This window comes from Aquarana catesbeiana, linkage group LG09 (genome assembly GCF_042186555.1).
Source record: "Aquarana catesbeiana isolate 2022-GZ linkage group LG09, ASM4218655v1, whole genome shotgun sequence".
In the NCBI taxonomy this organism is placed as follows: domain Eukaryota; kingdom Metazoa; phylum Chordata; class Amphibia; order Anura; family Ranidae; genus Aquarana; species Aquarana catesbeiana.
Window position 1 is genome coordinate 249,338,152 of NC_133332.1, and position 14,541 is coordinate 249,352,692.

At 43.3% G+C, this 14,541-nt stretch overlaps 2 protein-coding genes across 7 annotated transcripts in view; one reads left to right on the forward strand and one right to left on the reverse strand.

Annotated features, from left to right (window-relative positions):
• The window catches only part of ECM2 (extracellular matrix protein 2), a 431,439-nt gene that overhangs the window by 135,457 nt on the left and 281,441 nt on the right, over nucleotides 1–14,541 (forward strand). The window lies entirely within an intron of this gene.
• The window catches only part of HAUS7 (HAUS augmin like complex subunit 7), a 58,533-nt gene that overhangs the window by 18,646 nt on the left and 25,346 nt on the right, over nucleotides 1–14,541 (reverse strand). For all 4 annotated transcript variants that reach the window (XM_073600149.1, XM_073600151.1, XM_073600150.1 and 1 more), the window contains 2 exons: nucleotides 11,706–11,815; nucleotides 6,671–6,826 (listed from right to left, as the gene is read on the reverse strand). In XM_073600149.1, coding sequence (XP_073456250.1) covers nucleotides 6,671–6,826; nucleotides 11,706–11,815 — 266 coding nt within the window. The remainder of the gene's footprint in view (nucleotides 1–6,670; nucleotides 6,827–11,705; nucleotides 11,816–14,541) is intronic.

A 14,541-nucleotide genomic window follows, 5' to 3' on the forward strand; every position in this document is an offset into this window, starting at 1 on the left:
CAAAGCGACTTGGAGTTGTGATCGCCACAAAAGGTGGCTCTACAAAGTATTGACTTTAGGGGGGTGAATAGTTATGCACATTGACTTTTTCTGTTATTTTGTCCTATTTGTTGTTTGCTTCACAATAAAAAAAAAAAAAAAAAAAAAAAAACACATCTTTAAAGCTGTGGGCATGTTCTGTAAATAAAATGATGCAAATCAAACAGTCCATGTTAATGTCCGATCAGCCCCTACCCTGTCCACCTTTAGGAGATCCTTGAAAACTCATTTATTCAGGGAAGCCTATCCCACACCCACATAACTGTCCCTGAGCCACCCCATCAAATCATTCTTTTCAGCTATTACCTTTTGTACCACCACCCCCTCCCTTTAGAATGTAAGCTCTACGAGCAGGGCCCTCCTGTACCTTTTGAATTGTACTGTAATTGTGTTGTCCCCCTTATACATTGTAAAGCGCTGAGTAAACTTTTGGCGCTATATAAATCTCGTATAATAATAATAATAATAATAATAATAATAATAATAATAAATTCCAGGTTGTGAGGCAACAAAACAAAACTGTAAACACCAACTTACTCCAAAAACTGGTATTGAGTATTGAAAGAAGAAGCCACACTTTGTTGAGTAGAAAACATTTTACTCAAAGCACATTCACATGTGCGTTAGAAAAGGGTTTTTGAACAAACCAACATATTTGTTATATAACATTTTTAGGTTTGACAGTAGAAATAGACTTTTTTGGGTTAAGCAGGCATGTTTAAAACCATAAAACATACACAACTTACAAAGTACAACTTTGACAAAGTGAAGGCAATATCAGACATTAGTATGTCAAAACTGTGTTGTTATTGCCTTCATCAGATGGGGTGAGAAAGCCAAATTTTCAAGATGCACACCAATTGGGAGTCAAAATGTGGATTTCCCTCCTGATCCCATGCCTAATGTTAACATGTGCTAGCTCCCATCATGAGGGATCAAAGGACGCGTTTCGGGGGTGCAACCCCTTCCTCTCATCTACTTTAGTTGCAAGGAAGGGGTTGCACCCACAAAACGCGTACACTGATATACCGTGATGGCTGATAGCACATGTTGACACACTGTGTGCATCTTCAAAATGTGGTTTTCAAAATACTTTAAAATAGTTTGAAAAATCAGAAAATTAAAAACAAACTTGAATAAATTTTGGGTTTTTTTTAGATTCTGCCTAAAACATCAATACTGTTTTTGAGTCTTTTTTTCACATCATTGATGTCTTCCTTGTTCTTCTGTAAATCATGATTGCACACCATTATCTCCCCGATGAGGATGTGTGCACTTGTGAAATGAGATTCTTCTTCCACAACATCACCTAAAATAAAAATAAAAAAAACACACCACGTATTATAAATACGCAGGCATACATCAACATTACCTGAAGCTGTCGTCTCAGACACTCACCTGTTGTGGTCACTATTTTGTCCACTTCATAAACCTCTCCTTCCTCCACATCCTGAGGTTGTGGTGTGGTGACTTGCCCTTCTTTAAGAGGTTGGGGGTCCCTGGTGTCCTCTGATGTCCTGAATCTTTTCTCCCCTATGTGAATTAAAAAAAGGTATACTTAGCACACAGATATTTGAGGCCAGAAATAGGAATATGAAACATTGCTTTTTAAGTGTTATACAATTGTCTGTTTTGGCAGAGTTCCAAGCTGAAGACATTATTTTTTTCCCTTTCTAAAGCTGGAATACTTACTGTTTTGTGCAAGTTTCACACATGGAGACACCCCTGGTATCCACTGGATCACCTGTGTGGGACACCCTAAAAAGTTTGTTCTGGTGTGCCACACTAGTGCTCCTGCGTCCAGATGTGTAAACAGCTGCTGAGTGTACTCTCCTTACATTGAATCTAGTTTGCATTTCATTCTAGTTACAAACCCATCTAGACAACAATGTACTAAACTTATTTTAATACAAATAGGCATGAACAAATGTAGTTAACCTGCATCTGCCAAAAACATTGTATTAGTGGGCGACCGAACGATGTTTACTACGAACGATTACTGTGCCCACGAACCTGAACCTGAAACAGTAAAGATAAGCACATGGACCAGCACGAACGTAATAATAATAATAGGAACACAAGTCAAAATCCTTACTTTTTTGCAGCATTCTCTTGATTCTTCTGCACTGATCCTGCTCCCTCAATTTGAGGTCTGACCATCGTTTCCTCGGTTGATCCTTGGATCGTCGTACCCCAAAATTCTTCTGCAGACTTTTCACAACTTTAGCCATGATCTTGGCCTTTCTCACATTTGGGTTTGGGTAAGGACCGTGCTTCCCATCATAGTCGGCCCTCTTTAAGATATCCACCATCTCTACAAAGGACATATTTAAGGCCTTAAATCTCCTCCAGGATCGTGACGTTTGTGGCTCCGGGCTGTCGTCGTCCTCCTTGTTGCTGCTCTCCTCTGCATGCACTTGCTTTTTCTTCGCCATGTGCTCTCCCACTGCACCAAAAGAGAAGGGGCGGGGAATATACTAGAAAGAAGGTCAGGGGCGGGTGGAGTTTGACGCATGCGCGGTGTATATAAAGCGTAACACGCGTGCATTGTACATATGATCTGTGAGCGAAGGACAGAGTAGCGTAAGTGCCGATCGTGATAACGTAGGTACAATTTTAACTTGGGGCATCAGTGGCCTATACTGCTTATAGATTGAGGCCTATATTGGAACAAGATAATGAGAGTTTAGCCTGACATTAGGGTTTGTCTTGTGTTCTATCTTGCATAGAAAATGGATCGATTCAATGATCACAGCTTCCTCCCCCAATTCATTGATATGTACAGAGAGCTGCCCTGTCTGTGGCAGGTAAAATACCCCTTTTATACTAATAAAATAAAGAGGCAGGCAGCACTGGATCAATTGCTGGAATTGGTGAAGCCGCAGATCCCCACGGCAAACATCAACTATTTGAAGGCCAAAAATGGTGGCCCGAGGATCACAAATAATAGGGAGTGCAAAACGGTCCAAGATTCCATGTGATCAGGAGCAGCAGCAGATGACGTTTATGTACCCAGGCTCTGGTACTACGACAGACTGCGATTTCTGTCAGACCGGACTAAAATCAGACCATCACTCTCAACCCTTTCTTCCACCCCAGCTGAGGCTTCCGACATCCAACCTGGGCCTTCCACCCAGGAAGAAGATGTGGAGGAGCCCAGCTTGAGTCAGGTATAGCTTTGTTTAACATATTTCTCTAAATTGTGTTTGATTGATGAACAATAAACTAAAACTATGTCCTATTTTCATACACAGGAAAGCCTCAGCCAGGAGGTGGCGGGGGAAAGTGGCAGCCAGGAAATGGCGGGGGAAAGTGGCAGCCAGGAAATGGTGGGGGAAAGTGGCAGCCAGGAGGTGGCAAGGCCCAGTAGCATAACCGAATCCGAGGTTCCTCCCCTCCGCCTTCCAACAAAAAGGACCAGGAAGGCGAGGAACGTGCAGGAGTCAGCACTCTTTGATTCGGGAGGCTACTGCGGCCCTCAGAACCACCCCCAATATTCAAGAGGCCTATGCCTGCATGGTAGCCAGCAAAATGCAGGTAATGGAGGTGGGCCAATGCCTCTTTTGTGAGGAAGTGATCTTTCTGGCCCTAAATAAGGGGTTGAGGGGCGAACTCCCAAGCAAAACCCACCTGTGTGAGTTGGACCATCCTCCTCCTCCACAACTCCAACACCAGAGCCACAGCCCAGAAGCAAGCGTGGAAGAAAGACAAGAGTGTGATGGCCTGGGTTCAGTCTGGTCTGACAAAAGACACAGACTGTTGTATGACTAAAGCCTTGGAACATATATGTCATCTGCTGCTGCTCCCGATCTCTCTGAGTCCTGGACCGGATTGTGCTTTCTATTAAATGGACTCCCCAGGCTACCAATTTTGCCTGTCAAATAGTTGATGTGTGCCCTGGGGTACAAAGGCTTCGCCAATTTCACCTGTTTATCCAGCATTGCCTTCCTCTATTTTGTTATGACCCCTAATAAATGTCTATTTTTTATCACAAATACTTGGCTATGTGTTTTAGTTAAAAAATGACAGTTTGTTTGTGAGTAGGCAGGTACATTTCAAAAATACAACGTCAAATTAACAAGGGACACCAACACCAACCAATCTCTTTGAGGTTAAAAAATACAAGATAATAATGGTGTTGTGGTAACTTGACACACAAAAACGAAAAAAATATTATGGAGATCACAAAAAAAAAAAAAAAAAAAAAATCAGGAGATAAAAATAAACAAAAAAAAACCCACAACATTATTCTGTAGATCTGGCAAAAAAAATTATAAAGATTATTCATGAGATCACGAGAAAGTGTGAATATCAGCAGCAAAACAACTTCATTATTCTAGCATTATAAAGAAGAAGAAAATGCGCAACATTAAAAGATTAAAAAATATCTACATTACAAAACGCTAGTTTTTCTTTGTTTCTGTTATAAAATTTTGTAAATAAGTAGGTTTTCTCCTTTACTGATGGGCACTGGTAAGGCGGCACTAATGGCCACTGATAAGGTGGCACCAATGAGTTGGCACTGATGGGCACTAATATGCAGCACTGATGGGCACCGATTGGTGGCACCGATATGCAGCACTGATGAGCACTCATAGGTGGCACTGATGGGCACTTATAAGTACCCATCAGTGCTACCCATAAGTACCCATCAGTGCCTATGGGTGGCACTGATGGGCACTGATAGGTGGCAATGATGGGCATCTCTGATAAGCAGGCACTGTCGGGTATTACTGATGGGCACTGATTGGCATCATATATGGGTGCCGATTGGCATCCCTGGAGGTCATGGCTGGCATACCTGGTGGTCATAAGTGGTGGGCATCCTCGGGGGGCTGCCTGATAAATTAATCAGCGCAGACCCCCCCCCCCGTCAGGAGAGCAGCCGATCGGATCTCCCCTACTCGCGTCTGTCAGACATGAGTGAGGAGAAGCCGATACGCGGCTCTTCCTTTTTACACCGTGATCAGCTGTGATTGGACACAGCTGATCACATGGTAAAGAGTCTACATCAGACTCTTTCCCGAGATCGGTGCTGTGGTGTGTCAGACTGCAGGGGAGCATGCCGGCTGTTATCCTGAAAGACAATAAAACCACCGCCCGGCCATCATTTTGCTATAGGCCGGGCAGGAAGTGGTTAAGTGAATCATCTTAAAGCAGTAGTCTCTAAACTTGCCTTTATCCGGGCCCTGGGGGGCACCATTCCACCTACTGACATTGACAATGGGGCATAATTCTTGCCACTGACACCAACAATGGGGCACTATTCCTCCCACTGATACCGATGATGGGCACCCTTCCACCCACTTACATCAATGAAAGGGCACTATTTCCCCCACTGACACCAACAATGTAGCACTATTCCTCCCACTGACACCAATGATAGGGCACTATTCCCTCCATAGACACCAATGATGGGGCTCCTCCCACTAAAGATGTGGCATGGTTTACTCCCACTTAAACTGGGACATTTTTGGCCACAGTCCGGCAATATTTTGTATTTTTTGCTATAATAAATAACCCCATCTTTTTTAAAAAAATGCAAATAATTTTTTCTTAGTTTAGGCCGATATGTATTCTGCTACATATTTTTAGTAATAAAAATCACAATACGCGTATATTGATTGGTTTGGGCAAAAGTTATAGCGTCTACATAATAAGAGATAGATTTATATCATTTTTATTATAATTTTTTTTTACTAGTAATGGCGGCGATCTGCAATTTTTAATCGGGACTGCGACATTATGGCGGACACATCGGACACTTTTGACACATATTTGGGACCATTGCCATTTATACAGAGATCAGTGCTATAAAAATGCACTGATTACTGTAAAAATATCACTGGCAGGGAAGAGGTTAACACTAGGGGACAATCAAGGGGTTAATTGTGTTCCCTATGTGTGTTTCTAACTGTGGGGGGAGGGGTCTGACCTAGAGGAAATGACAGATCGTCATTCCTAGCTATTAGGAACTCACAATCTGTCTCTCCTCACAGAACAGAACAGGGATGTGTGTGTGTGTGTGTTTATACAGCGTGCACGCGCCTGCTATCCCGCTTAAAGAGACCGACGTATAGCTACGACGGTTCGCAATCGGTTAGAATAAATAATTATGTTATCTGCTGTCCTAAATGCACATCCTGTGATTTTTCAAGGTTCATATGGGGCAGATTCTGTTCTGATCAGCAGGGATCCGCTCACAGATCCCCTGCTGATCCGATCAGAGCAGGCGCATGACACATCCGCTCAGTTTCTGTGGAGCAGACATGGATAGAGCTCGCTCTGCTCTATGGGAGGTCGGGTGTAAATGGACTCCACTGGCCATTTACACCCGACTGCCCTCTGATCTGATGGACCTAAAAACGGAAAAGGACGGATCCCTATTCCGCTTTTTTTTTTCTCCGGACCGGAGGTAGGCTGGTGTAAATGGACACAAATCTGTGAAAAACCGACAGGCAGACCTGGTGTAAGATATGATGTGTGGCCAACCACAATCTCAATTGTAGCATTCTCCATAAAAACAACTCCACAATACAAAGTGATTGTACAGTGATTTTAATTTGGATGTGAGCACATTGTACAGTTTATATAAATGTACAGATTTCACCGGTATTGAAGCATGCAGTACCTCTCTGGCAGTTCCTCTTTCAGCAGTAAAGGTTGGAGGTCAGCTGGCCATGGATTGCACTCGGGTGTGAGGGTTGCCTGGAAGTGGGGGCTGGAGAAAATCTCATGCAGGAGTTTCTCGTTCTCGTATGCGCAATTGACAAAAGCTTCATCAACACTAAAAGACAAAACAAAAATCAATAGAAAAAAATAAAATTCAAAACCAAGAAAAAAATTGTGATATCTGTGATATGCACAGACTAATCAATAGCATATAAATTTAAAATACACAAAAAAGATGAAAATAATAACATGCAATACCAAGCTGAGGTTTCCAAAGCGAGTAAAGTCCTTTCTTGTATATTAGGAGAGGTTTGGAATCCAGAGAGAGAGAGAAAGATATCATTTTGCCCTCCTGTACAAATCATTAGTGAGACCTCATCTGGAATATGCAGTTCAGTTTTGGGAACCAGTTCTCAAAAAGGATATCGGGGAACTGGAGTAAGTGCAGAGAAGGGCAACCAAACAGCATGGAGGAGCTCAGCTATGAGGAAAGATTAGAGGAACTGAATTTATTCTCTCTTGAGAAGAGGAGAATAAGGGGGGATATGATCAACGTGTATAAACACATAAGGGGTCCATATAGTGAACTTGGTGTTGAGTTATTCACTTTACGGTCATCACAGAGGACAAGGGGGCACTCTTTACGTCTAGAGGAAAAGAGATTTCATCTCCAAACACGGAAAGGTTTCTTCACAGTAAGAGCTGTGAAAATGTGGAATAGACTCCCTCCAGAGGTGGTTCTGGACAGCTCAGTAGATTGCTTTAAGAAAGACCTGGATTCTTTCCTAGATATACATAATATAACTGGGTATTAACATTTATAGGTAAAGTTGATCCAGGGAAAATCCGACTGCCTCTCGGGGGATCAGGAAGGAATTTTTTCCCCTGCTATAGCGAAATTGGATCATGTTTTGCTGGGGTTTTTTGCCTTCCTCTGGATCAACTGTGGGTATAGGATTGTGTATATGGGATTGTATTTTTATTTATTTTTTTGTGTTAGGTTGAAAAAAGACACAAGTCCATCTAGTTCAAACAAACTATGTAACTATATATACACAAACATCACAATAAATTTACACAAATACAAGTGCAAATGAAATTTTCAGTGCCAATTTTTTTTTTATATTCATGTGCACTTCTTGTGCAAATGCTTATTCATATGTCGTGCAGTGCTCCTCTCCTTATGTGCCCACGCTTACCAGATAATGGTGGACACTATGCCTGAAAAATTGGATTTTTATAACAGCTTATCTGTAAAATCCTTTTCTTTGAAGTACATCACGGGACACAGAGCCATAGTAGTTTCTATGTGGGTTATAGACCACCTTTAGATGATGGACACTGGCACACCCTAAGACAGGAAGTCCACTCCCTATATAATCCCTCCCACTACTGGGAGTACCTCAGTTTTTGTAGCAAAGCAATACATGTGTATACCAGAATCCCGTGATGTACTTCAAAGAAAAGGATTTTAAAGGTAAGCGGTTATAAAAATCCTATTTTCTTAATCGTACATCACGGGACACAGAGCCATAGTAGTTGCTTTGTGGGATGTCCCAGAGCAATGCCAACTGAAGGGAGGTAAACTATAAAATTAGGGCACCATGAGATCAGAGGGCTCATACTGCTGCTTGCAGCACACTGCACCCAAAGGCGATATCCTCATGACCTTTTACATCTACTTGATAGAATCTGGTAAATGTATGGACAGAAGACCAAGTTGCGGCCTTGCAGATTTGAGCCATGGAGGCTTGGTGATGCACTGCCCAGGAAGCACTAACAGCCCTGGTAGAGTGCGCTTTAATATGAAAAGGTGGAATTTTCCTCTTTAAATCATAAGCTTGGACAATTACTTGTCGAATCCATTTAGAAATAGTAGATTTCAATGCTGCCTGTCCTCTTAGGACCTTCAGGCAACACAAACAAAACATCCGTTTTCCGAATCTGAGGTGCTTTATCTGGGAGGATTAAGCCACGCTACCCCCTGAATAAAGCTACGAACTAAAGAATGCGAAGAAAGTGGTTGTTGAAATAATACCGACAAGACCGAAACCTGGCCTTTGATAGTACTCAAGGCCAGCTTCATTTCTAACCTCATCTGTAGAAAGTCAAGGATTCTACCTATGACATATTTCCTGGGATGCCAACCCCTGGATTCACACCAGGAGGCATATTATAGAGCCTGAAAGGCATATATGACTCTGGAGGCCAGATTCCTTGCATTAACCAAGGTAGACACCACTGAATCTGACAGCCCACGCTTCTTCAGCATGTGGGTCTCAATAGCCAAACCGTTAAATTTAGCGATTATAAGGTAGGATGGAATACCGGACCTTGCGAGAGAAGGTCTGGACGTGGCGGTAGGGTCCATGGGACTCCTACCGCAATCTTTACGATCTCTGCATACAAAGATCTCCTGGGCCACAAGAATCACAGACTTCCTTTCCTGCTTGATCCCACGAAGAAGTTGCAGAAGCAGCAGACCAGGAGGGGATGCATAAAACAGTGGAAAATGATTCCACGGGAATGCCAATGCATCTGTTCCGCATGCCAGCGGATCCTTTGTTCTTGACACAAAGTTGTCAATTTTTTTGTTGAACCTAGGCGCAAACAAACCTACGTCCAGAATTCCTCACTTTTGACATATTGTCCGAAAGATGTCGGAGTGAAGAGACCATTTCCCCCAGAACAACTGCTGGCGACTCAAGTAGTCCGCCTGCCAATTCTCTATTCCTGGAATGAAGACTGCCGATAGGCAAGGTATGTTGTCTTCTGCCCAGGTTAGAATATGATTCACCTCTCTCTGGGCCGCACGACTTCTCATGCCCCTTTGGTGAATGATATAGGCCACTGCTGTGGCATTGTCAGATTGGATCCTGACAGGACAATTCCGTAGCCTGAACATCCAGGCCTTCAGGGCCGGGCGTGCTGCCCGAATCTCTAGAATATTGATGGGCAGGGTCATTTCTGATTTGGACCATTTCCCTTGGAAAAGTCACCTCTTCCAGGACTGCTCCCCAACCCAAAAGGCTGGCATCTGTTGTTACCACTTTCCAGGTAACTGGTAGGAAGGATTTTCCTTTCTGCAGATTCTTGGCTATCAACCACCAACTGAAGCTTTGGCGCACCTTTGGAGATAAACGCATTGGGAAATCTAGAGCTTGGACGTTCTTGTTCCAAGCCGATAGGATACTGTTTTGAAGTAGTCTCGAATGAAACTGAGCATAAGGAATGGCCTCGAATGAAGCCACCATCTTTCCCAACAATCTCATGCAAAGTCGAATAGAAGGATTCTTCTTTGCTTTGACCACCTGAATCAGTTCCTTTATGGCAGTGATCTTTGCCTGGGGCAAGAACACCCTCTTCTGAGCTGTATCTATAATCAAACCCAGGTATTCCAATCCCCTTGATGGTTTTAAGGAAGATTTTTCTAGGTTGAGAATCCAACCTAGGTACCCCAGGTAGCTGACTGTGGTGACCAAGCTCTGGTCTAAGCGGGCTACCGACTGGTCTATCAAGAGCAGATCGTCTAAGTAAGCTAGAATCGTTATACCTTGAGCCCTTAACCCGGCTAGAGGAGGAGCCAGGATCTTTGTAAACACTCGAAGTAGCTAGAGCAGTGTTTCTCAACCTTTTTACAGTCAAAACACCCTTAAAAATGGTGCACAATCTCGAGGCACGCCATTCTAAAATGAAACGTAAGAAACTAAACTAAAAGTTTTACAAAACGCAGCAACAACCACACACACAGCTTGGATTAATGACATGGAACCGCCTCCTGATTTGGTACCCCACCGCCAGCACATTATCTACGTCTACCTGTTCCCGACCTTGCAACTGATCCCGATTCTGCACCTGTCTGCCTGGCTGAACAAGGTTTGTAACTCCACGCTACCACTGGAAGGACTCCTGTGTCTTCAAGTTATAGCTCACTCCTACAGCTGCCAGGCACCTGCACCCTTCCACTGCCCTAGCAGTCCATGTCTCCACTACCAGGGGTGCTTGAACAGGAATTGTGCAAGAAACCACCCTCATCATCTTGGGCTCCAGTCAGGTACATGACAATAGCTCTAGCTTTGGCTGCTCAGCTTTCCGGATAGAACAGTCTTTTTTTAAGTGACCGGTCTTCTTACAGTAAAAACAGGCTCTGGTTTATGCAATTGTGCATAAAACATTTAAGTGTCATTTCATGAGATAATTTAGGAGGGCGTGTTTAGGGGCGGAATTAGGGGCGGGGCAACTGGTGGCGAGTAACCCTTGAGCCCTGCCTTACAGCATGGAGAAACATGAACAGGAAGAGAGCACAAACAAGTGTATATAACACAATAAGGATGGTACTTCCTGATTACCCTACCATAGATAACACACTACAATACTGTAGCACCACCTGCTGGATAGATAATATATACTGTATGCATTATACTTGTCAGTTTATATAAGCAACTTTGCTGTTTTTCTTTCAACAGTAAGATGGGACTTGTAGTCTTCCATTCACAGATTTGTGTGAATGCACGACGAGACTTCGCAGAAGACGCAATATCCAATCTAAAAAAAATAAAAGATGCCGTGGGGCTGTTTAGCTTACGTGTAGTAAGCTGAACAGCCCCACAGCATCTTTTATTCCACTCTGGGACTGAAGATGGGCAGCAGACAGAAACATGTGCCAAGCTTGCCTCTTTGTGTATGAACCCAGCTCAAGGAACAATCATAAAAATGTATTAATTTCAACAAGGGAACACACAGTTTAAACTCAACTTCTACAAAACTAAAAAAGGCCCCCACAGTGTTCCTGTATTACTACAATTTTGCATTATGCAAATCGACAGGGGCAGGGGATACACCCCACCCCAACTGTGTGTAACAGACAGCAGTGAGTAGCATGTTTGAAGCCCTTTGGGACGAGAAAAGAAAGAAGACATACTAAAGAAAATTATGACTAAAAAAAACAAAAAACAAAACCCAACATCAACAAAAAATCACATAGGTTGGCTTACCATTGAGAGGAGCATTCCAACCCCGAAACTCTGAATATATTAGGGGGCATCTGAATAATATCCAGTAAACTTTCTATGAGAAGAAGTTGTCTGCTTGAGGGGACAAGTCCCTAAAAGAAATGATACATTTGGTTAGGCAGTTGCATTGGGGTTACAGAGCACACCTATGTGATGGTATTTAGTACATTCTAAAGCTCCGGAAGATAACCCCCCCGCCCCTTTTCACAACCTGGCCATTTTTTGCTATATGGTACTGCATTACTTTAATTGATAATTGCACAGTCGTGCGACGCTGTACCAAAATAAAACATATGTCCTTTTTTCCCCCACAAATAAAGCTTTTGGTGGTATTTGATCACCTCTGCATTTTTTATTTTTTTGTGCTTTCTGCTATAAAAAATCTCCAATAGAAAAAAAATGTAAACAATCTAAATTCTTCAAAAAATTTAGGCCAATTTTTATTCTGCTACATATTTTTGGTAAAAAAAAAAAAAATATCCCAGTAAGTGTCTTTTAGCTTCTACAAAGTAGGGGATATTTTGATGGATTTTTTTTTTTTTTTTTTATATACTTGTAATGGCGACGATCAGTGACTTATAGCAGTACTGCAATATTGTGGTAGACAAATTGGACACTGACACTTTTTTGGGGACCAGTGACACCAATACAGTAATCATTGCTAAAAATATGCATGGTCACTGTACTAATGACAGTGATGGCTGGGAAGGGGTTAACATCAGGGGCAATCAAAGGGTGTGCCTAGCTGGTGTTCTAGTGTAGTGGGGGAGGTGCTTTAACTAGTGGAAGGCATGGATCGGTGTTTCTGCTTTACAGGAACACAGGATCCATGCCTTTCTGTACTGACAGGTACTGACAGGCAGATTGCCATTCTGCCTGTGTACAGAATGGTCAGTGGGTGCCGACGGACATCAGGTCCGCTGAACCCACTGATCAGCGGACGCTGAGTAGAATCACAACAAGAGCGAGCCGGCGGTGGCGCACACGATACCCGGAAGTGCAGGAGCATGTATTTATACGGCCTCCTGCACAGCACGGCCACCCTTTAGCAGTACAACTGCTATGGGGTGGTCGGGAAGTGGTTAAAAGGGTAAGTTCTCCTTTTTATTTTGTTTTAATGAAAACACACATTACAAAAAGGGGAATTAACTCACAACACACCTCCCACTCCCCCCGCCCCCCTCTGCTGTTGTAAATGTCCTCTCCTGCCACTTGAACCAACCAGTGCGATGAATCACCCACTTAAAAGTTTCACTACACAGCCCTGGAGTCTGTGTATCATAATAATGCTTGCAATGATCAGCGTGGCCATGCAACCAAAGCTGACCAATGATAATCTCTTCTTTCATAGCATGAAAAAAAGATTTAAAAGAAAAAATTTGAAAAAAAAAAAAAAAAAAAAAAAAACTGTAAACTTACCTGAACCCTTGTTGCTAGGCAGTCTTCCCAATCTGCCTCTTCCTATTCCTGCTCCTCGGTGAGCGGCCCCGTTGCTTTCTGGGAACTGTGTGTGTTCCCAGAACACCACGGGGCCATTCACAGAGCGCCACTCGCGCGTGCGCAGTAGGAAACTGGCAGTGAAGCTGCAAGGCTCCACTGCCTGTTTCCCTTAGCTAGGATGGCGGTGCCGGGACCTGAGACGAGGGACTGGTCAGCCTCGGGCGGCCAACAATGCGGGCACCCAGGACAGGTAAGTGTATTTATTTAAAGTCAGCAGCTACAGTGTTTGTAGCTGCTGACTTTTAAAAAAAAATTTCCTGGCCGGAATCCCGCTTTAAAGTACGTTTAAAAGCAAAAATGTAATATATTACAGCTTACCAGTCCTTAGATGTGTGTGGCTGCTTTTGTTTTCCTTTTTCGGCCCCGCCAAGACTTCCTTTTATTTTCCATGCACTTCTGCATCAACGCCCAGCATCCACGGTGCGGACGGACTCTGGCATAGGAGTGCGGGACACGGGATTCCGGGCTACTGCACCCAGCACCTATCCATGAGCCTACCCAAATCGCATGGAGTCACACCCCACAAACTCCCAACAGACTCCGAGCCCGGCATGGCGTAGGTTGTCACGAAGAAAACGGCCGAAAACCGAGGATATCCCTCGCTCAGCTCTTACGGCCATTGGCTCTATGGAACATTGCCGCTACCTTTATCCCAGCTGACAGAGCACGGTGATATTCATCATCTGCAGAGTATCCATCCTCACACCTGGACAAGGTATATCATGTACTAGATATGAATATTTGCCACTCTTGCTCCTACTGCTGTAAACTGGGTCACTTCACGTTTGATCACAAATGATGTCAGATCCATTGCTTCCCTAACCCCTTCAGACCAGTATGTATGGGGTGAGACTTCATTAGCTACCACCCAACGCACCGCATAGATTTCCTTCCGCCATGTCTCCCCAACGACTGTAGCCTTTTGGATTTTTGTGCAATTTTTTCCCCTTTTGTTTACATCCACATAAGGACTGCCTGGCCCTGGCGGTGTCATTTCAATATTGCACATTACTCACATAGTGCTTTTTTTATGCTTCTGTTTATCCAAAGACAACATTATCTTTAGACGGTGAATGGTGGAGGATTTGATAATTTTATGCATTTTTATATTGCTTTATTTATTATCCAATAAAATTCCCATTTTTTGATACCCGATTTGTATTCTATCGGACTCTATATCTCTGAGGCTCTATATGTGGCGTGTTTCTCTATAACCGCCTCTCCTTGGTATAGTGCTGTGTTTTTCTCTATATGCTGCAAGCCACTGAGCCCCACCTCTAGTTGGAGTGTCTGGAGGTAATACCATATTATATGTCTG